This window comes from Thalassophryne amazonica, chromosome 5 (genome assembly GCF_902500255.1).
Source record: "Thalassophryne amazonica chromosome 5, fThaAma1.1, whole genome shotgun sequence".
Taxonomy (NCBI): domain Eukaryota; kingdom Metazoa; phylum Chordata; class Actinopteri; order Batrachoidiformes; family Batrachoididae; genus Thalassophryne; species Thalassophryne amazonica.
In genome coordinates this window covers 130,152,407-130,175,256 of record NC_047107.1, presented here as the reverse complement: position 1 = coordinate 130,175,256, position 22,850 = coordinate 130,152,407, and the positions used below count along the sequence as shown (strand labels likewise).

Sequence of the window (22,850 nt, the reverse complement as noted above, 5' to 3'; positions counted from 1 at the left end):
GGCATCACACAGATTAAGGAGCGGTACAACCAGTTTAAAGACATCCGCACAACGGTGGAGAGCGAGCCACGCTCCGGTCGGCCATCAACATGCTGAAATGACCAGATCATTTCCAACGTGAACGCTGTGGTGATGTGGGACCGTCGTGTGACTGTCCGATAAATTGCGGAAGATCATCACATCAGCACTTTTTCGGTACATTCCACTGTGACAGAAGATTTGGCCATGAAAAGAGTGGCGGTGAAATTCATGCTGCTGCTGACGGCGGAGCAAAAGTGCCTCCGTGTTGAAGTCTCACAGGACATGCTGTGACATGCCCACCTGTTACACAATTTCTCCGATAGTCACACGACTTAAAAGCCACCGAAAGCCATCTGAATCTTCCGAATGGTGGAAGAGGTGGGCATGTCACAACATGTCCTGTGAGACTTCAACACGGAGGCACTTTTGCGCCGCCATCAGAAGCTTCAGGAAAGAATTTCGCTGCCACTCTTTTCATGGCCAAATCTTCTGTCACAGTGGAATGTACCGAAAAAGTGCTGATGTCCACCTCTTCCGCAATTTGTCGGATAGTCACACGACGGTCCCACATCACCACAGCATTCACTTTGGAATGATCTGGTCATTTCTGCATGTTGATGGCCGACCGGAGTGTGGCACGGTCTCCACCGTTGTGCGGCCATCTTTAAACCGGTTGTACCGCTCCTTAACCTGTGTGATGCCCAGAGGATCGTCACCGAAAGCCGTCTGAATAATCCGAATGGTTTCCACCTGGCTGTCGCCCAGCTTCTGGCAAAATTTGATACTGTGCTGCTCCAGTTGTTCCGTCTTTTTCCTTGAAATGAAAAAACGCCGAGAGACTCCACCCATCCTCACACAAAGGCTGCTTACAAGCAAATAACGCAATCGACAGGTGTGAAAAAATTCATGCATGCGCACGAAGGTTCAAGGTTGGCTCATGCAAGCACACGTGATTCAAATCCATCAGGTTTTTGTAAAAAAATAAAAAGGTCTGATACTTTTCTAACAGACTTCGTAAATAAAATGTATTATTATTATTGTTGTTAACAGGTCACTGGTTCAAGTTAACATATTGGCATTAGTTCTATTACTTTTGTAAGGTTAATTTTGGCATATTCTTAACTCTGCTGCTTACGTGATGGACATGATTTCATTTGATTGTTCTTTGTGCAGATGTGCAGCAGGTGTTAGTGGGTAAAGAAGATCAGAGGTCCAGTCTGGCTCAGGAGGACCCAGATCCTCCACTCATCAAAGAAGAACAGGAAGAACGTTGGTCCAGTCAGGATGGAGAACCGCTTCAAGATCTGGATGAATCTGATGTCATCAAGTTCACACTGACTCATGTCCCTGTGAAAAGTGAAGATGATGAGGAGCAACCTCAGTCATCACAAGCTAAGGAGACGGAGCCTCGAGCCAGCAGTTCAGCACAATACATGAAAATCAAAGCTTTTCAAAATGACTTTGGAGGACCAGATGCAGATGCAAATTCTGACCATGACAATTATCTGCAACCACTTGCTGAGGAGATGGCATCAGACTCATCTGAACTTGATAGTGAGCACAGTGATAGATGGAAGGGAATATGCGAACCTCAGCCAACTTTCAAGTCCTTAGTCCATCTCAGTCAGAGCAGATGTAAAAAGAGAGATAAACCATTTTGCTGTGCTGAGTGTGGAAAAACATTTGAATACAAGTCCTATCTCAAGTCACACATGAGGACCCACACAGGAGAGAAACCATTTAGTTGTTCAGTTTGTGGTAAACTCTTCACTCATGTGTCGACGTTAACCAAACACATGAGATGTCATACGGGAGAGAGACCGTACAGCTGCTCCGTCTGCAACAAATGCTTCAGGCAGAGTGGACAGGTGGTGGCACACATGAGAATCCACACAGGAGAGAGACCGTATGTTTGTTCTGTTTGCAACAAAAGCTTTAAAAAGAAAACAGCCCTGACGTACCACATGACCGTCCACACTGGAGCCAAACAGTTCACCTGCAGCATCTGTGGCAAAAGTTACAGCAGAAAGTCCATTTTGAAAAAGCATAAATGTGTTGATGTTGCAGACGCTGATGTCACCACTGATGTCACAGCTGACGTCACTCTGTAAGCTTGCTTTCTCGGTTAGCACTTTTCTGCTGTGCTCACATCTACATACTAATCATAAACGACATGTACTGGTCTCAAACCGTGGGCCATGGAGGGTCAATGGTTCCAAACTGTCACATTACCAGCTGAGATCACTGCAGAACTCTGATCACCTGGTGGAGCCTTTGTTGTTTTACACTTGCTGATGGCGGACGGCGATGTGCACCATCATGTAAGAATAATTCTATGGGTATGGCACAAGAGAACAGAGTGTATCCTCAGCCTTGAGCTGCGCGCTGCTGACCCTTTGTGCTGCTCGGTTTAAGACCACTGCTGTATATAGACTTGAAAATCAAACCCACGTTCACTCCTGCTGTGGGGCTACGGTTAAATGTTTGTGTGCCTTCTGTCAGTAAGTGTAGACGTGCACTGTCTTTCGTCCTCCCATTCTGCAGATGGATCAAGTGTCATATGCTGCAAGCCCCTTATCATGTGTTGATATGGAAGGCAACTCGGGCCAAACTAACTAAACGATCTGATTGATTTCTGTTTGGGCTTAAAAGTGAATAACTGAAAGAATGAACTGTTACATTGAAGGAAAACATTTTAGCAGTAGGAGTGCAGGATTATTTGGAGAAGAACTGCAACGTTATTGCGTAGTTCGCAGATCCTGGACTGAGTCACTCTTATTATAGTCAGCAGCATGTTTCTCAAGAGCACCATGGAGGGCAGTTCCCTTAACCGAATGTCTACACCACACTTGGCTTCAGTCATCAGGAGACAACTATTAAATGAAGCAGGACCTTTTCTCTCTGTCGGCGGTACAAACAACAGGCGTATACAAACTGAAGGGCCCGGACAGACTGAGGGAAGGCCTGAGGCGGGTGCTGCATGCTGCAGTCTGCATTTGAAAGTGACCAAGTCACGGGGTCAGGCCCACTGACACCATGGACGTCCCCTGCCTGTGGTGCTGACGCCTGTGTGGACTTCTTATCTTCTTTATATTATGTTGTTTGATTTTCTATTTTCTGTTTCTTCAGCTTTGTAAAACTTTGTCAAAACCTTGTAACTGTTAGAATGGTCTAAGCAGTGGGTCACCCCTTTGAGTCTGGTCTGCTTGAGGTTTCTTCCTCAAATCATCAGAGGGAGTTTTTCCTTACCACTGTCACCTGTGTTCTTGCTCTGGGGGTTGGTAAGGTTAGACCTTACTGTGTGAAGCACCTTCAGGCAACGTTGTTGTGATTTAGTGCTATATAAAACTAAATAAATTGAAATTGAAATCCATTCCAGATCCTGGATTCAAAGACTGACTGACTGGTGCCGGTCATTTTAACACGCCGACAAGTTTCCATAGCAACGGATTATCTTACTGACATTGATGATGAGAGATGAACATTCTTGTGCGCTTTGAACGAGGGCAAACTTTACCAACATCCTGATGCCATAATGCCATCGTTCATGCACGACCCTCATCCATAAAGTCTGCCTGTAAATAAACATCTGGATTACGTTGCATGAAAACAGCAGACACCTCTTGAACTGTGGTTTTGTACAGGGTGACCTCACTCTCTCCTGCATGCCACTGGAGAACAGGAAACAGTTTTTCATGGACCCAGTTACGCTATTGAAAAACAACAAAAAAAACTATATGAATATGAACATTTGTAAACGTGTATCAAGAGTTTTGTTTTTGTTGTGTTAGAAGTCAGTTATTCACATGACTTGACCCTGATCAGTACGAACCCCAGGGCTGTATTTTATTTTATTATGTATATATATTTTCTGAACCTTTAAACTTATTCAGCTGAAATTTCATGTAATTGTGAAGTACACAGTTCTCTTGAACTTCACCTGTGTTCATCCATAATGATTTTTCTGATGGGATTCATTTGGATTCTAGCTGTACAGAGTAAAGGTCTCCTGTCGTGGACTGATGCGGGTTAAACAGCGCAAACATGTTTGGTACCAGAAAGTTCTGTGTGGTGTTCTGAAACCACTCTTCTGCCCTGGATGAAGCTTCACACAGAAAGTCTCACATTAATCCATTTATCTGGATGCTGTTTTGTCAGAGCATCATTTAAAATAAACTTAATTATCTTATTTTAGACCTTACTTGTGTGAAGCGCCTTGAGGCAGCTTTGTTGTGATTTGGCGCTATCTAAATGTAATGAATGTAATTGAATTAGCTGACATTTTAAAAGATGACAAGAGACTTATACTTTTTATTCGCCCCATCTTAAATTTTTTGAATCAAACACTTGTCCAGCCATTGGATTTAGCTCCTCTTTGTGTAGTTGCGTTTCCGCTCGTTCCCGTCTCATTGTGTGTCCCGTTGTAGGTGCAGAATAAATTTTGAAATGTTGGCATATTCTGTTTTGTTTGCTGACCTGATCAGTTTCTTGTAAATTCTTATTAAAATACATTAAATTTTATATGATGATGCTTCCCCAGTGTAAAGTTTTCTCAGCAGCTGCGTAAATGGCTCATGTTCGTTCAGTTACATCCCGCTGGCAAATGATTTTTATATATATATATATATATATATATATATATATATATAAAATCACTGTTTGCTCAAAAATGCTGCTGTGGTCATTTTCCTGTTAATAAAATACTGAGGTAGAAGTGAACTTGTCTTTCATGAGTTTTATTTACTTTTGCACAATAATTACATGCAGGAAATCTGTCAGAATCAAAGCATTTAAATTACAGATTTTTATCAATCAAGCAAACATGAAGTAAGAAAGTAGGAGGACGATGATGATGGGTGACCCTCCTGCTGGAGGCCCGACTTTCAAACATTACACTCTGGTACCAGATAAAGTTTCCTAGCGTGGTCAGTATAGGAGTACTAAAACGTCAGAATTTCACTGAAAGTGTGGAAAAAAAAAACAACACTTATACAGGCTTTTAAGGTGGCAGTAATTAAACCATTACTTAAAAAGCCATCACTTGACCCAGCTATCTTAGCTAATTATAGGCCAATCTCCAACCTTCCTTTTCTCTCATATTTGTCTAATAGATTACAATTTGTTCATGTAAATGGGGAATCTTCTTCACAGACTAAGGTTAATTATGGAGTTCCACAAGGTTCTGTGCTAGGACCAATTTTATTCACTTTATACATGCTTCCCTTAGGCAGTATTATTAGACAGTATTGCTTAAATTTTCATTGTTACGCAGATGATACCCAGCTTTATCTATCCATGAAGCCAGAGGACACACCAATTAGCTAAACTGCAGGATTGTCTTACAGACATAAGGACATGGATGACCTCTAATTTCCTGCTTTTAAACTCAGATAAAACTGAAGTTATCTTAGAAACATGGTGTCTAACCAGATCCTTACTCTGGATGGCATTACCCTGACCTCTAGTAATACTCTGAGAAATCTTGGAGTCATTTTTGATCAGGATATGTCATTCAAAGCGCATATTAAATATGTAGGACTGCTTTTTTGCATTTACGCAATATCTCTAAAATTAAAAAGGTCTTGTCTCAGAGTGATGCTGAAAAACTAATTCATGCATTTATTTCCTCTAGGCTGGACTATTGTAATTCATTATTATCAGGTTGTCCTAAAAGTTCCCTGAAAAGCCTTCAGTTAATTCAAAATGCTGCAGCTAGAGTACAGGGACTAGAAGGAGAGAGCATATCTCACCCATATTGGCCTCTCTTCATTGGCTTCCTGTTAATTCTAGAATAGAATTTAAAATTCTTCTTCTTACTTATAAGGTTTTGAATAATCAGGTCCCATCTTATCTTAGGGACCTCATAGTACCATATCACCCCAATAGAGCGCTTCGCTCTCAGACTGCAGGCTTACTTGTAGTTCCTAGGGTTTGTAAGAGTAGAATGGGAGGCAGAGCCTTCAGCTTTCAGGCTCCTCTCCTGTGGAACCAGCTCCCAATTCAGATCAGGGAGACAGACACCCTCTCTACTTTTAAGATTAGGCTTAAAACTTTCCTTTTTGCTAAAGCTTATAGTTAGGGCTGGATCAGGTGACCCTGAACCATCCCTTAGTTATGCTGCTATAGACGTAGACTGCTGGGGGGTTCCCATGATGCACTGTTTCTTTCTCTTTTTGCTCTGTATGCACCACTCTGCATTTAATCATTAGTGATCGATCTCTGCTCCCCTCCACAGCATGTCTCCCTCAGCCCCAACCAGTCCCAGCAGAAGACTGCCCCTCCCTGAGCCTGGTTCTGCTGGAAGTTTCTTCCTGTTAAAAGGGAGTTTTTCCTTCCCACTGTAGCCAAGTGCTTGCTCACAGGGGGTCGTTTTGACCGTTTGGGTTTTACATAATTATTGTATGGCCTTGCCTTACAATATAAAGCGCCTTGGGGCAACTGTTTGTTGTGATTTGGCGCTATATAAAAAAAAAATTGATTGATTGATTGTGTTCAGAATAATAGTAGTGCTATGTGACTAAAAAGATTAATCCAGGTTTTGAGCATATTTCTTATTGTTACATGGGAAACAAGGTACCAGTAGATTCTCACAAATCCAACAAGACCAAGCATTCATGATATGCACACTCTTAAGGCTATGAAATTGGGCTATTAGTAAAAAAAAAAAAGAAAAGGGGGCGTTCACAATAATAGTATCTGCCGTTGACGCTACAAACTCAAAACTATTATGTTCAAACTGCTTTTTTATCAATCCTGTGAATCACTAAACTAGTATTTAGTTGTATAACCACAGTTTTTCATGATTTCTTCACATCTGCGAGGCGTTAATTTTGTTGGTTTGGAACCAAGATTTTGCTGGTTTACTAGTGTGCTTGGGGTCATTGTCTTATTAAAACACCCATTTCAAGGGCATGTCCTCTTCAGCATAAGGCAACATGACCTCTTCAAGTATTTTGACATATCCAAACTGATCCATGATACCTGGTATGCGATATATAGGCCCAACACCATAGTAGGAGAAACATGCCCATATCATGATGCTTGCACCACCATGCTTCACTGTGAACTGTGGCTTGAATTCAGAGTTTAGGGGTCGTCTCACAAACTGTCTGTGGCCCTTGGACCCAAAAAGAACAATTTTACTCTCATCAGTCCACAAAATATTCCTCCATTTCTCTTTAAGCCAGTTGATGTGTTCTTTGGCAAATTGTAACCTCTTCTGCACATCTTTTATTTAACAGAGGGACTTTGCGGGGGATTCTTGCAAATAAATTAGCTTCACACAGGCGTCTTCTAACTGTCACAGCACTTACAGGTAACTCCAGACTGTCTTTGATCATCTTGGAGCTGATCAATGGGTGAGCCTTTGCCGTTCTGGTTATTCTTCTATCCATTTTGATGGTTGTTTTCCATTTTCTTCCACGTGTCTTTTTTTTTTTTTTTTTTTTTTTTTTTTGTCCATTTTAAAGCATTGGAGATCATTGTAGATGAACAGCCTATAATTTTTTGCACCTGCATATAAGTTTTCCCCTCTCCAATTAACTTTTTAATCAAACTACGCTGTTCTTCTGAACAATGTCTTGAACATCCCATTTTCCTCAGGCTTTCAAAGAGAAAAGCATGTTCAACAGGTGCTGGCTTCATCCTTAAATAGGGGACACCTGATTCACACCTGTTTGTTCCACAAAATTGACGAACTCGCTGACTGAATGCCACACTACTATTATTGTGAACACCCCCTTTTCTACTTTTTTTTTTTTTTTTTACTAATAGCCCAATTTCATAGCCTTAAGAGTGTGCATATCATGAATGCTTGGTCTTGTTGGATTTGTGAGAATCTACTGGTACCTTGTTTCCCATGTAACAATAAGAAATATACTCAAAACCTGGATTAATCTTTTTAGTCACATAGCACTACTATTATTCTGAACACTACTGTAGGTGCAGAATAAATTTGGAAATGTTGGCATATTCTGTTTTCTTTGCTGACCTGATCAGTTTCTTGTAAATTCTTATTAAAATACATTAAATTTCATATGATGATGCTTCCCCAGTGTAAGGTTTTCTCAGCAGCTGCGTAAATGGCTCATGTTCGCCCAGTTACATCCCGCTGGCCAATGAATTTTTTTTTTTTTTTAGAGTTAATGTAATTGCTCTTTGCTCAAAAATGCTGCTGTGGTCGTTTTCCTGTTAATAAAATACTGAGGTAGAAGTGAACTTGTCTTTCATGAGTTTTATTTACTTTTGCACAATAATTAGATGCAGGAAATCTGCCAGAATCAAAGCATTTAAATCATTTACCATTTTTTTCAATATTTAAATATAAAAATAGGCATAAAAAACTGATAAACTTTAAAAGAGATAAGTCATTAAAAGCCTTAGAGGCATTAAATTATGACCTTAATAATCAAAATTGGGAAGAAGTTTATGTCGGTGATGTTAATGTAGCATAGTTCATTTATGAGAATATTGATGAAATCATATAATAAAAATTGTAAATTAATAAAAACTAGTAAGAAAAGAGTAAATAAACCATGGCTGACCAAGGGAATAAGAAACGCTTGTGTAAAGAAAAACTATTTCTACAGGTGCTTTTTAAAAATGCAAACAAAGGAAACAGAATGCAGATACAAAAAATATAAAAATAAACGATTGGCAATAATTAGGAAACAAAAAAAAGATTATTATAGTGAACAATTGAATAAGAGTAAAGATAATATGAGGGCAACATGGGGAATTATAAAAAGGGTGATGGAAAGTGATGGAGTGAAATCAACTTTTCCGAACTACCTTGTCAAGGAAAATAAAGAGATATATGACATAAAATAAGTTGTAAATGAGTTTAATGATTATTTTTCAAAGGAGGAATCAGATCTGGTGGGAAATAAACCAATAGTAGAAGATAAATTAAATACTATTGTAAATACGGTCAATAGTATTTTCCTTGACAATGTGGAAAAAGATGAAATAAGGAATATTGTAAAAAACTGTGTAAGCAAAAGATCAACTGACTATGAAGATTTAGACATGATGACTGTAAAAAGTATAATAGAAACTGTTATTGAACCATTCACTTACATTTGTAATCTGTCTCTGTCAACAGGAATTTTTCCAGAAGAAATGAAAATTGCCAAGGTAGTCCCATTATATAAAAATGGAGACTTGTTGAGGAGACTTGATGGAGACAAATTACAGGCCAGTGTCATTGCTTCGACAGTTTTCTAAAATTATGGAAAAGGTTTTTGTGACAAGGTTGGACAAATTCATTGAGAAACATCATATTTTAAATAATGCTCAGTATGGATTTAGAACAAAACATTCGACAGCTATGGCAATTATGGAATTAACAGAGAAAATATCAACAGCAATAGATAATAAGGATTATTTTGTAAGTGTTTTTATTGATTTGAAAAAAGCTTTTCATGTTATCGATCATTCAAGATTGTTTCATAAGTTACAACAATATGGAATAAGAGGGATTGCATATCAATGGGTAAAAAGCTACTTAGAAAATAGAAAACAGTTTGTTCAGATAAATGATACTAAATCAGAATTGTGTAATATTATGTGTGGAGTACCACAAGGATTGGTACTTGGACCTAAACTGTTCATTTTGTATATTAATGATTTTGTGAATGTATCAAAGGTACTTGGTAGCATTTTATTTGCTGACGATACAACATTATTTTACTCTGGATCAGATATACAGGAAGTAGTACAGGTGATAAATACAGAGTTGGAAAAAGTTAATTATTGGTTTGATACAAACAGATTGTCACTTAATCTTAATAAAACAAACTTCATATTGTTTAATGACAGAGTAAAAAAATGAGGTGTCAATAAAAATAGATGGAATGGACATTCAAAGGGTAAAATAAACAAAATTTCTAGGAGTTATGATTGATGAGGATTTTGCATGGAATTCACATATAAACTACATAAAAGGAAAGATAGCGAAAGCCATTGCTGTTTTGCATAAAGTTAAATATTCATTAAATAATTATGGATTATTAACATTGTACAATTCATTGATTGTTCCATATTTGACTTATTGTGTAGAAATCTGGGGATCAACATGTATAACTTATACACAACCTTTATTTATTTTGCAGAAAAGAGCTTTAAAAGTGATTAGCAACAGTCGATTTAGAGATCCATCTAATCCATTGTTCATTAAGTATAGGCTACTTAAATTTCATGATTTAGTTGATTTGAAATTATTACAAACAATGTACAAAGCGAATAACAATACCTTACCAATAAACATTCAAAATATGTTTGAAAAAAAGAGTAAGTAGTTATAATTTGAAGGGCATAAAAGTCTTTAAGAAACCAAGATACAGAACCAAGATAAAGGAACGGAGTATTGCAGTCAATGGTGTAAAATTATGGAACAACCTCAGCAAAGAAATCAAAGAATCAAGGTTGCTTAAATTATTTAAAAAACGTATTAAACAATGTATTTCAAAAGTATGAAACTATGAAATAGGTCAGTGGACTGTGACAAAGCTAAAATGTAAGCTGTTAATAATGTTTAGAATGTTTGAAGTTTAAAATGTAATCTGTTAGGGGTGTAATCTTATAAATAATGGTTAAAATTAGGAAATAAGTTGGTGGCATGTGACAAAATCATAGAAATGTAATTATTCGTGTGTCGATTGATGATGCTTTGTGAGACTATTGTAAAAAAGGGGGCAGAGTATATAAGACTTGTTCTTCTAAACTGCTCCTTTTCATTCAGTGGTTTGTGGTGTTTTGTTGATTCTGCTTTTCTGTTTTTTATTTTCTTTTTTAAATGAATGAAATCAATCAAGCAAACATGAAGTAAGAAAGTAGGAGGAAGATGATGATGGGTGACCCTCCTGCTGGAGGCCCGACTTTCAAACTTTACACTCTGGTACCAGATAAAACGTTTCCTAGCCTGGTCAGTATAGGAGTACTAATACACTGTCAGAATTTCACTGAAACTGTGGAAATAATAACAATAAAAAAAACAACACTTACTACTGTGTTTTTGTGTGTGTGTATATATATATATATATATATGTATATATATATGCGTTTATATATTTCATTATCGGATTATCTTTTTAGATAACTTTAAAAACCATTATCGGACTAATTATCTTCCATTGAATTTTTGTCCGATAACTTTTAGACCGATAACATAGTAAACAAAGCTAAACAGCAGCAAACATTTCTAAAATTGAAAATCAGTTGAGCACCTACCTGATAAAAGTTTCCTAACAGACGTATGGTTCCAACCTCTGCAAACAGAAAACAGCTGCTTCTAGAAAGACCTACACTAGCTTCTGCAGGCAAAAGAAAACTGGTTTAAAAAAAAAAAAATCATTTCCTTTAATACCATACTGATACGCTGGCAATATCACCCAAGTCATTCAGAGGCATACATTTTTAACTTGTGGTTCAAATTTTAACCAAACTAATTTTGGACAAGTTATTTAAAATTACTGTCATGTCTGAAGTTTTATAAAGTGAAAATAACAGATATGTTTTAGTTTTAATGTAATGTGCTAATTTTTAAGGTTTTAGTGTGGACATGCTGTGTCGAGCAGTGCATTATGGGTAGGATTATGTAATCTCAGTAAGTTCACGACAGGACAAATGCATTTCAGACACTCTGTTCAGGCTCCACGGACAACAGCATTAAACTCTAGTGCCTAAAACCCTTGTGAATATATTCTCTGGGTTTATAGACATTATTGTATTTGCATTTGTTAAATTCCAAGCATCTTAAATGTCGCAGCAGACATGGATTATCTGGAATTTTGGTTTGGAAAGATTTCAAGGCCTCTACTGCCATCTACTGGCCAGTAGTGTTCATGGCAGTTCATGGCAGTATTCGTCCTGAAGATGAGCAGACACTGTATGATATTTTTAATCACAAGTTAAGTTTTTTCAAACTTAATTTACAAAAACTCTCGATGGGAGACATCAAAGTTTAAATACAAAACGACAAAAAAAAAACATTACAAAACAGCTCTGCGGTGTTTGCACATGCACAGTGCGAGCGGTAGGACGCTTGTTGCCTCTCAGCAGCAGGAAACCCTCACGACGGCCGACCAGAATAATATCAAACAGGTTTGATTTTCATTCGACCATACGATCAGCAATCAGGAGGTGGTCGTGAGATGTTAAACGCAGCTTGTTACTCCATGTACACTACACGATGCAGGACGCGCGATTAATTTAAAACTCGGTCCAAAAAATTCTCACATGAATAAAAAATCATCTGAACATTCTCACATTCTCTCCACATGCAAAACATGTTGTGATGACACTTCCAGGGCTCCGTAAAAATGCCTGTTTTTACAAATAAAAAATGGAATATTTTACAAAAGCACATCTGTAAACACCAACACACGACACATGTCACATTAACGTGTTGGTTTACATAGTGAATGACTGAACCAATCAGTGTTTAGCAGAGGTACATTTTACCCAGAATCCTTTGCGATCTGTCTGTGTTTGTTACAAAACCTCAGAATTAGTGCCTTATTCAACATTAAAAGATATATGTTATATTTTAACTTTGTACAAATGACAGAATTGACATTAATGGAGTTATTCTATCAGTATTCATTTTATTTATACACCAAACCATAAGTCAGTATGACTTTATTTTCCAAGACCTCCGCCTGACCGGAGTGTTGTGATTGGTAGAGAGTTGGGCTTGGTGATGGACCTCAGCTTGCCTCTGCACTGTAAACCATGTAGAAAATAAGAACTTTCAGCAGGAGGCAGGATATTCAGTGTGGGCTCATTGTTTGGGTCTGCTGTCGCTGATGTTTCCAGAAGCGATCGTGGTGTTAAAACTCAAATTCAGTTTATTAGTAGTTGCAAATATACTAGAAACAATACTGGAATTTATCGGTTATCTGTAACTTCCGATGCATTTTTGGGTGGTTTATCGGTTTATCTTTATATATATATATATATATATATATATATATATATATATATATATATATATATATATATATATATATATGACAGACAGGTGCTGGTCATATAATTATAATATATAACTAGGACTGCAAGCAGTCATATACGGGCCCTCGTTCCGCGCAACCGCCTACCCAGGCCAGTGGGTGCCCTTGTGAGCACGTGGGCATGTGCATGCAGGGGCAACCACTCATCACATAGTTAAAATTTTAAACAAATCACACAGTGCATCAAGGAGTTATGACATGTTGATTGTTCATCCACTAGGGGGTGCTCAGTGTACAAACAGAGGGGCCGGGTGTGTTCAGGGGCCAACCGTCATCATACATGTGAAGTTTCAAGTCAATCAGGCAAAGCATGAAGGAGTTATCATGACTTGATGTTCCATGGCAAAGGGTCAAAATGGCGGCACCATAGCGGCCACACCCTTCAACATAGAGAAAAGCTTCCGAAAACTTTTGGTCAGTATCATCTTTGGATGTTGTCAAAGAAATTTGAAGTGCATTGGACAAAATCCCTAGGAGGAGTTCATTCAAATACAACGTGAGGAAATGATGGCAAAATGACAAGAAAATTAAAAAATGGCCGACTTCCTGTTTGGAGTAGACAAATGGTGCAAGAGACTTTTTTGTACGTCTATGCAAGTCAGACATGTGTACCAATTTTCATCTCCCTAGTACAAAAAAAAACCCCTATGGGGAGGGGTTTTTGAAAGTTTCAAGGGAACGCTATTGAGGCATTTTGCCCCGCCCACGGGCAACGCCCCTATGAATTGTAAGAGGTTGTCATGCTTGACCTGTGTATCAATTTTCATGATGATATGACAAAATTAAAGCCGTCAAAAGGAAGAACGTAATTTCATGGCGAAAGGGCGATATTCGGTACGCCACCACACAGAAGCCGTTACTCGTAAGTTCATGGCGATCATCGCTTATGTTCACCAAGTTGTTCAGCATGTTTTAGAAGTGGAAGGAAGTTGATCAATCAATCAATCAATTTTTTTTTATATAGCACCAAATCACAACAAACAGTTGCCCCAAGGCGCTTTATATTGTAAGGCAAGGCCATACAATAATTATGTAAAACCCCAACGGTCAAAACGACCCCCTGTGAGCAAGCACTTGGCTACAGTGGGAAGGAAAAACTCCCTTTTAACAGGAAGAAACCTCCAGCAGAACCAGGCTCAGGGAGGGGCAGTCTTCTGCTGGGACTGGTTGGGGCTGAGGGAGAGAACCAGGAAAAAGACATGCTGTGGAGGGGAGCAGAGATCGATCACTAATGATTAAATGCAGAGTGGTGCATACAGAGCAAAAAGAGAAAGAAACAGTGCATCATGGGAACCCCCCAGCAGTCTAAGTCTATAGCAGCATAACTAAGGGATGGTTCAGGGTCACCTGATCCAGCCCTAACTATAAGCTTTAGCAAAAAGGAAAGTTTTAAGCCTAATCTTAAAAGTAGAGAGGGTGTCTGTCTCCCTGATCTGAATTGGGACCTGGTTCCACAGGAGAGGAGCCTGAAAGCTGAAGGCTCTGCCTCCCATTCTACTCTTACAAACCCTAGGAACTACAAGTAAGCCTGCAGTCTGAGAGCGAAGCACTCTATTGGGGTGATATGGTACTATGAGGTCCCTAAGATAAGATGGGACCTGATTATTCAAAACCTTATAAGTAAGAAGAAGAATTTTAAATTCTATTCTAGAATTAACAGGAAGCCAATGAAGAGAGGCCAATATGGGTGAGATATGCTCTCTCCTTCTAGTCCCTGTTAGTACTCTAGCTGCAGCATTTTGAATTAACTGAAGGCTTTTTAGGGAACTTTTAGGACAACCTGATAATAATGAATTACAATAGTCCAGCCTAGAGGAAATAAATGCATGAATTAGTTTTTCAGCATCACTCTGAGACAAGACCTTTCTAATTTTAGAGATATTGCGTAAATGCAAAAAAGCAGTCCTACATATTTGTTTAATATGCGCTTTGAATGACATATCCTGATCAAAAATGACTCCAAGATTTCTCACAGTATTACTAGAGGTCAGGGTAATGCCATCCAGAGTAAGGATCTGGTTAGACACCATGTTTCTAAGATTTGTGGGGCCAAGTACAATAACTTCAGTTTTATCTGAGTTTAAAATCAGGAAATTAGAGGTCATCCATGTCTTTATGTCTGTAAGACAATCCTGCAGTTTAGCTAATTGGTGTGTGTCCTCTGGCTTCATGGATAGATAAAGCTGGGTATCATCTGCGTAACAATGAAAATTTAAGCAATACCGTCTAATAATACTGCCTAAGGGAAGCATGTATAAAGTGAATAAAATTGGTCCTAGCACAGAACCTTGTGGAACTCCATAATTAACTTTAGTCTGTGAAGAAGATTCCCCATTTACATGAACAAATTGTAATCTATTAGACAAATATGATTCAAACCACCGCAGCGCAGTGCCTTTAATACCTATGGCATGCTCTAATCTCTGTAATAAAATTTTATGGTCAACAGTATCAAAAGCAGCACTGAGGTCTAACAGAACAAGCACAGAGATGAGTCCACTGTCCGAGGCCATAAGAAGATCATTTGTAACCTTCACTAATGCTGTTTCTGTACTATGATGAATTCTAAAACCTGACTGAAACTCTTCAAATAGACCATTCCTCTGCAGATGATCAGTTAGCTGTTTTACAACTACCCTTTCAAGAATTTTTGAGAGAAAAGGAAGGTTGGAGATTGGCCTATAATTAGCTAAGATAGCTGGGTCAAGTGATGGCTTTTTAAGTAATGGTTTAATTACTGCCACCTTAAAAGCCTGTGGTACATAGCCAGCTAACAAAGATAGATTGATCATATTTAAGATCGAAGCATTAAATAATGGTAGGGCTTCCTTGAGCAGCCTGGTAAGAATGGGATCTAATAAACATGTTGATGGTTTGGATGAAGTAACTAATGAAAATAACTCAGACAGAACAATCGGAGAGAAAGAGTCTAACCAAATACCGGCATCACTGAAAGCAGCCAAAGATAACGATACGTCTTTGGGATGGTTATGAGTAATTTTTTCTCTAATAGTTAAAATTTTGTTAGCAAAGAAAGTCATGAAGTCATTACTAGTTAAAGTTAATGGAATACTCAGCTCAATAGAGCTCTGACTCTTTGTCAGCCTGGCTACAGTGCTGAAAAGAAACCTGGAGTTGTTCTTATTTTCTTCAATTAGTGATGAGTAGTAAGATGTCCTAGCTTTACGGAGGGCTTTTTTTGGGGCTGTTTGTGAGTTATACCACGGAGTCAGGCACTTCTGATTTAAAGCTCTCTTTTTCAGAGGAGCTACAGCATCCAAAGTTGTCTTCAATGAGGATGTAAAACTATTGACGAGGTACTCTATCTCACTTACAGAGTTTAGGTAGCTACTGTGCACTGTGTTGTTATATGGCATTAGAGAACATAAAGAAGGAATCATATCCTTAAACCTAGTTACAGCGCTTTCTGAAAGACTTCTAGTCTGGTTTTAAGTATGTGAAATCAGTACCTGTTTAAGTATAATGTTCCATGGCAAAGGGTCAAAATGGCGGCGCCATAGCGGCCACACCCTTCAACATAAAGAAAAGCTTTTGATAACTTTTGGTCAGTATCGTCTGTGGGTGATGTGGAAGAAATTTGAAGTACATTGGACAAAATCTGTAGGAGGAGTTTGTTCAAATACAACATGTGTAAATCACGCCAAAATGAGAAGAAAATTCAAAATGGCCGACTTCCTGTTTGGAGTAGACCCATGGTGCAAGAGACTTTTTTGTACATCTATGCAAGTCACACATGTGTACCAATTTTCATCTCCCTACTCCAAAAAAACCCCTATGGGGAGGGGTTTTTGAAAGATTCAAGGGGGCGCTATTGAGCCATTTTACCCCGCCCATGGGCGACGCCCCTATGAATTGTAAGAGGTTGTCATGCTCGACCTGTGTATCAATTTTCATGATGATGTGACAAAATTAAAGCCGTCAAAAGAAAGAACGTAATTTCATGGCGAATGGGCAATATTTGTCACGCCGCCACACGGACGCAGTTACTCGTAACTTCACGGCGTTCATTGCATACGTTCACCAATTTGTTCTGCATGTTTTAGCAGTGGAATGAAGTTGATTGGGTTAAGTATGTGACATCAGGACCTCTTAAAGTAAAAATAGGACATTTCCCGCCACCACCGGGGGGCGCTATGACGCAGGTCGGAACTTAAGATATGTAGACGTTCAAGGTGGAGCCCTCATCATGTCCAGCAAGTTTGAAGGATCTACAATGAAGTATGTGGGCGTGACAGCCGTGCGAAGTGAAATGGCGTGCTCCAAAAAGCTCGCCAAAGTTTGACGACCCCTAGCAGCCACGCCTTTTGACTTAATTAGAATCTTTTGATAACTTTTGATCACCATTGTGTTGTGATGATTTTGACCAAATTTGAAGACGATCAGATGAAATCCCTAGGACGAGTTCGTTCAAATGTAAGTACTGGAAATGGCCAAAAATGGCAAAAATTTGCTCAAAATCGAAACTTAAAATCAAAATGGCTGACTTCCTGTCAATATTTCACCATGATAGTAAGAAACTTTTTCGTGCGTCCTGGCATGGTAAATATGTGTACTGAATTTCGTGAGGCTACGACGAAAAAAGCCCAATGCGGAGGGGTTTTTGAAAATTTCTAGGGGGCGCTATTTTGCGATTTTTCTGCGACCATGTGCGACGCACCCAAAATATTGAATTTCGGATCCGGCCGGACGACTTTGGAAAGTTTGTTGAGTTTTTGAGCATGGAAAGAGGCCGAAATTTCGATTTCAAAAGTGGCAAGAATAATAATAATAATAATAATAATAATAAAAAGCAGTCATATACGGGCCCTCGTTCCGCGCAACCACCTACCCAGGCCAGTGGGTGCCCTTGTGACCACATGTGGGCATGTGCATGCAGGGGCAACCACTCATCACACAGTTAAAACTTGAAACAAATCACACAATGCATGAAGGAGTTATGACATGTTGAATGTTCATCCACTAGGGGGCGCTCAGTGTACAAACAGAGGGGCTAGGTGTGTTCAGGGGCCAACCGTCATCATACATGTGGAGTTTCAAGTGGAAATGGCCAAAAATGGCAAAAATTTGCTCAAAATCGAAACTTAAAATCAAAATGGCCGACTTCCTGTCGATATTTCACCATGACAGTAAGAGACTTTTTCGTGCATCCTGGCATGGTAAATATGTGTACCGAATTTCGTGAGGCTACGACGAAAAAAGCCCAATGCGGAGGGGTTTTTGAAAATTTCTAGGGGGCGCTATTTCACGATTTTTCTGCGACCATGTGCGTCGCCCCCCAGAATATCGAATTTCGGATCCGGCCGGATGACTTTGGAAAGTGTGGTGAGTTTTTGAGCATGGGAAGAGGCCGAAATTTCGATTTCAAGAGTGAGAATAATAATAATAATAATAATAATAATAATAAATAATAAATAATAATAAACAGCGCAATTACAATAGGGTCCTCGTAGAAAGTTGCCTACTCGGGCCCTAATAAATAATAACTAGGACTGCAAGCAGTCATATACGGGACCTCGTTCCGCGCAACCGCCTACCCAGGCCAGTGGGTGCCCTTGTGACCACATGTGGGCATGTGCATGCAGGGGCAACCACTCTTCACACAGTTAAAATTTTAAACAAATCACACGATGCATCAAGGAGTTATGACATGTTGATTGTTCATCCACTAGGGGGCGCTCAGTGTACAAACAGAGGGGCTGGGTGTGTTCAGGGGCCAACCGTCATCATACATGTGAAGTTTCAAGTCAATCAGGCAAAGCATGAAGGAGTTATCATGACTTGATGTTCCATGGCAAAGGGTCAAAATGGCGGCACCATAGCGGCCACACCCTTCAACATAGAGAAAAGCTTTCGATAACTTTTGGTCAGTATCATCTTTGGATGCTGTCAAAGAAATTTTAAGTGCATTGGACAAAATCCCTAGGAGGAGTTCGTTCAAATACAACATGTGGAAATCACGCCAAAATGAGAAGAAAATGCAAAATTGCCGACTTCCTGTTTGGAGTAGACTCATGGTGCAAGAGACTTTTTTGTACGTCTATGCAAGTCACACGTGTACCAATTTTCATCTCCCTGCTCCAAAAAAAACCCTATGGGGAGGGGTTTTGGAAAGATTCAAGGGGGCGCTATTGAGGCATTTTGCCCCGCCCATGGGCGACGCCCCTATGAATTGTAAGAGGTTGTCGTGCTTGACCTGTGTTTCAATTTTCAGGACGATATGACAAAATTAAAGCCGTCAAAAGGAAGAACGTAATTTCATGGCGAATGGGCAATGTTCGGCATGCCGCCACATGGACGCCGTTACTCGTAACGTCACGGCGTTTATCGCCTATGTTCACCAATTTGTTCTGCATGTTTTAGAAGTGGAATGAAGTTGACTGGGTTAAGTATGTGACATCAGGACCTCTTAAAGTAAAAATAGGACATTTCCCACCACCACCGGGGGGCGCTATGGCGCAGGTGGGAACTTAAGATATGTAGACATTCAGGGCGGAGCCCTCATCATGTCCAGCAAGTTTGAAGGATCTACGATGAAGTATGTGGGCGTGACAGCCGTTCGAAGTGAAATGGCGTGCTCCAAAAAGCTCGCCAAAGTTTGACGGCCCCTAGCAGCTATGCCTTTTGACTTAATTAGAATCTTTTGATAACTTTTGATCACCATTGTGTTGTGATGATTTTGACCAAATTTGAAGACGATTGGATGAAATCCCTAGGACGAGTTCGTTCAAATGTAAGTAGTGGAAATGGCCAAAAATGGCAAAAATTTGCTCAAAATCGAAACTTAAAATCAAAATGGCCGACTTCCTGTCAATATTTCACCATGACAGTAAGAGACTTTTTCGTGCGTCCTGGCATGGTACATATGTGTACCGAATTTCGTGAGGCTACGAAGAAAAAAGCCCAATGCGGAGGGGTTTTTGAAAATTTCTAGGGGGCGCTATTTCGCGATTTTTCTGCGAGCATGTGCGTCGCCCCCAAAATATCAAATTTCGGATCCGGCCGGACGACTTTGGAAAGTTTGGTGAGTTTTTGAGCATGGGAAGAGGCCGAAATTTCGATTTCAAGAGTAAGAATAATAATAGCTTGAATCTTCGACTGGACTGAGTTGCTTGACGCGAGGACGTTTCGCTTCATATCGCAGAAGCTTCCTCAGCTAAAATTCTTGCTCTAGTAGTCTGACTTCTGTCTTGACCCTTGTAGAGAAGAATAAACAGAAGCCACAAAAGCCGGCGTTTTAAAGCTAACCAGACCCCTCCTACCGAGAGGCAGACTGCTGTAGGTTAGTGAAAAAACAATAGCTCTAATTAGCACCTATTGTGCTCTAGTTGGCACCCTCCTAATGACAGGGCAGCTGTCCCTCCTAATGATGGAACGGACGCCTCTCCTGATGGCTCCCTTGATGACTCTCCTGATGACATGAATGACTCATTACCATGAACAAAACACTGAAACTGCTTTGACCTGAGTACCCCATTGTAAACAGGGGACAAAGCGTGTCTCAGACCCCCTCCCCGGTTAAGGCTGGGTTTCAACTGTTTCACATAGAATGCCTCCTTGACCCCTCTCTCAAACCATTTCTTCTCTCTGGCTAATATTTTAACTTCCTTGTCCTCAAATGTGTGGTTAGTGTCTTTAAGGTGGAGATGAACTGCAGACTGAGGTCCACTGGCGCCCTCTCTGCAGTGCTGGTATAGCCTTTTGTGTAAAGGTGGCTTAGTCTCACCTATGTAGTGTTCGTTACACTTTTCCTGACATCTGATAGAATACACTACATAGCTCTGTTTGTAACTAGGGATCCTGTCCTTCGGGTGAACTAATTTCTGTCTCAAGGTGTTAACCGGTTTAAAGTAAACTGGGATTTTGTGCTGTCTGAAGATCCTCTGTAGTTTTTCCCCTACTCCTGCTAAATAAGGGAGAGACACTCCTTCTTGTCTTCGTCTCCTGTCTATCTGGTCTCTTTGTTCTCTGGGACTTCTGCACTTTGTCCAGGGACCATCGTGGGTACCCACATACTGTGAGGGCTTTCCGGACAAGTTGTTGTTCTTTAGCCCTTCCCTCTGCAGTTGTGGGCACCTGTAGGGCTCTGTGTTGAAGAGTCTTGATCACCCCGAGCTTGTGATCAAGGGGATGGTTTGAGCCAAAGAGCAGATATTGGTCAATGTGAGTGAGTTTTCTGTAAACCCCTGTCTGGAGCTGCCTGTTCTCTCCAATCGTAACATCACAGTCCAAGAAGGCTAAATGGTTGTTCCTGGCATCCTCACGTGTGAATTTGATATTGGAGTCCACCGAGTTGATGTGTTCTGTAAAGTCCTCAACCTCCTCTGTTGCTTGATTTTAACCCATGTGTCATCGACATATCTGAACCAGTGACTGGGAGGGATGCCCGTGAAAGACGTCAAGGCTGTCTTCTCCACTCGCTCCATGTACAGATTGGCCACAATGGGGGATACCGGAGACCCCATCGCACAACCATGGATCTGCCTGTAGTAATTACCCCTAAACAGGAAATACGTGGTGTTAAGACAGATCTCGAAGAGTTGGCAGATGTGGTCTGGTGTGAGTTTGGTCCTTTCAAGTAGAGATGCATCCTCCAGCAGTCTCTGCCTCAAAGCTGAGACGGCCTCAGCGGTGGGGATGCAGGTGAACAACGAAGTCACATCAACGATGTCATTTGATGTGACATCGTTATTCACCTGCATCCCCATCCCTCGGCCGCTTGTACTCGTGATCCCGTTGTTTCGGTCATGAGCCAAATCTCATGACCATAGGTGAGGGTCGGAATGTACGTAGATCGATCGGTAAATCAAATCAAATCAAATCAATTTCATTTATATAGCACCAAATCACAACAAACAGTTGCCCCAAGGCGCTTCATATTGCAAGGCAAAGCCATACAATAATCACAGAAAAACCCCAACTGTCAAAACGACCCCCTATGAGCAAGCACTTGGCGACAGTGGGAAGGAAAAACTCCCTTTTAACAGGAAGAAACCTCCAGCAGAACCAGGCTCAGGGAGGGGCAGTCTTCTGCTGGGACTGGTTGGGGCTGAGGGAGAGAACCAGGAAAAAGACATGCTGTGGAGGGGAGCAGAGATCAATCACTAATGATTAAATGCAGAGTGGTGCATACAGAGCAAAAAGAGAAAGAAACACTCAGTGCATCATGGGAACCCCCCAGCAGTCTAAGTCTATAGCAGCATAACTAAGGGATGGTTCAGGGTCATCTGATCCAGCCCTAACTATAAGCTTTAGCAAAAAGGAAAGTTTTAAGCCTAATCTTAAAAGTAGAGAGGGTGTCTGTCTCCCTGATCCGAATTGGGAGCTGGTTCCAGAGGAGAGGAGCCTGAAAGCTGAAGGCTCTGTCTCCCATTCTACTCTTACAAACCCTAGGAACTACAAGTAAGCCTGCAGTCTGAGAGCGAAGCACTCTATTTGGGTGATATGGTACTATGAGGTCCCTAAGATAAAATGGGACCTGATTATTCAAAACCTTATAAGTAAGAAGAAGAATTTTAAATTCTATTCTAGAATTAACAGGAAGCCAATGAAGAGAGGCCAATATGGGTGAGATATGCTCTCTCCTTCTAGTCCCCGTCAGTACTCTAGCTGCAGCATTTTGAATTAACTGAAGGCTTTTCAGGGAACTTTTAGGACAACCTGATAATAATGAATTACAATAGTCCAGCCTAGAGGAAATAAATGCATGAATTAGTTTTTCAGCATCACTCTGAGACAAGACCTTTCTAATTTTAGAGATATTGCGCAAATGCAAAAAAGCAGTCCTACATATTTTTT

The 22,850-nt window shown here is 40.1% G+C and overlaps 1 protein-coding gene across 1 annotated transcript in view; it reads left to right on the top strand.

The window, feature by feature from the left end:
* LOC117511353 (gastrula zinc finger protein XlCGF48.2-like) overlaps nucleotides 1-3,167 on the top strand; it is a 39,927-nt gene extending 36,760 nt beyond the window's left edge. The window contains exon 2 of the mRNA XM_034171392.1: nucleotides 1,195-3,167. Coding sequence (XP_034027283.1) covers nucleotides 1,195-2,132 — 938 coding nt within the window. The 3' untranslated portion in view covers nucleotides 2,133-3,167. The remainder of the gene's footprint in view (nucleotides 1-1,194) is intronic.
* Nucleotides 3,168-22,850: the final 19,683 nt, after the last annotated feature.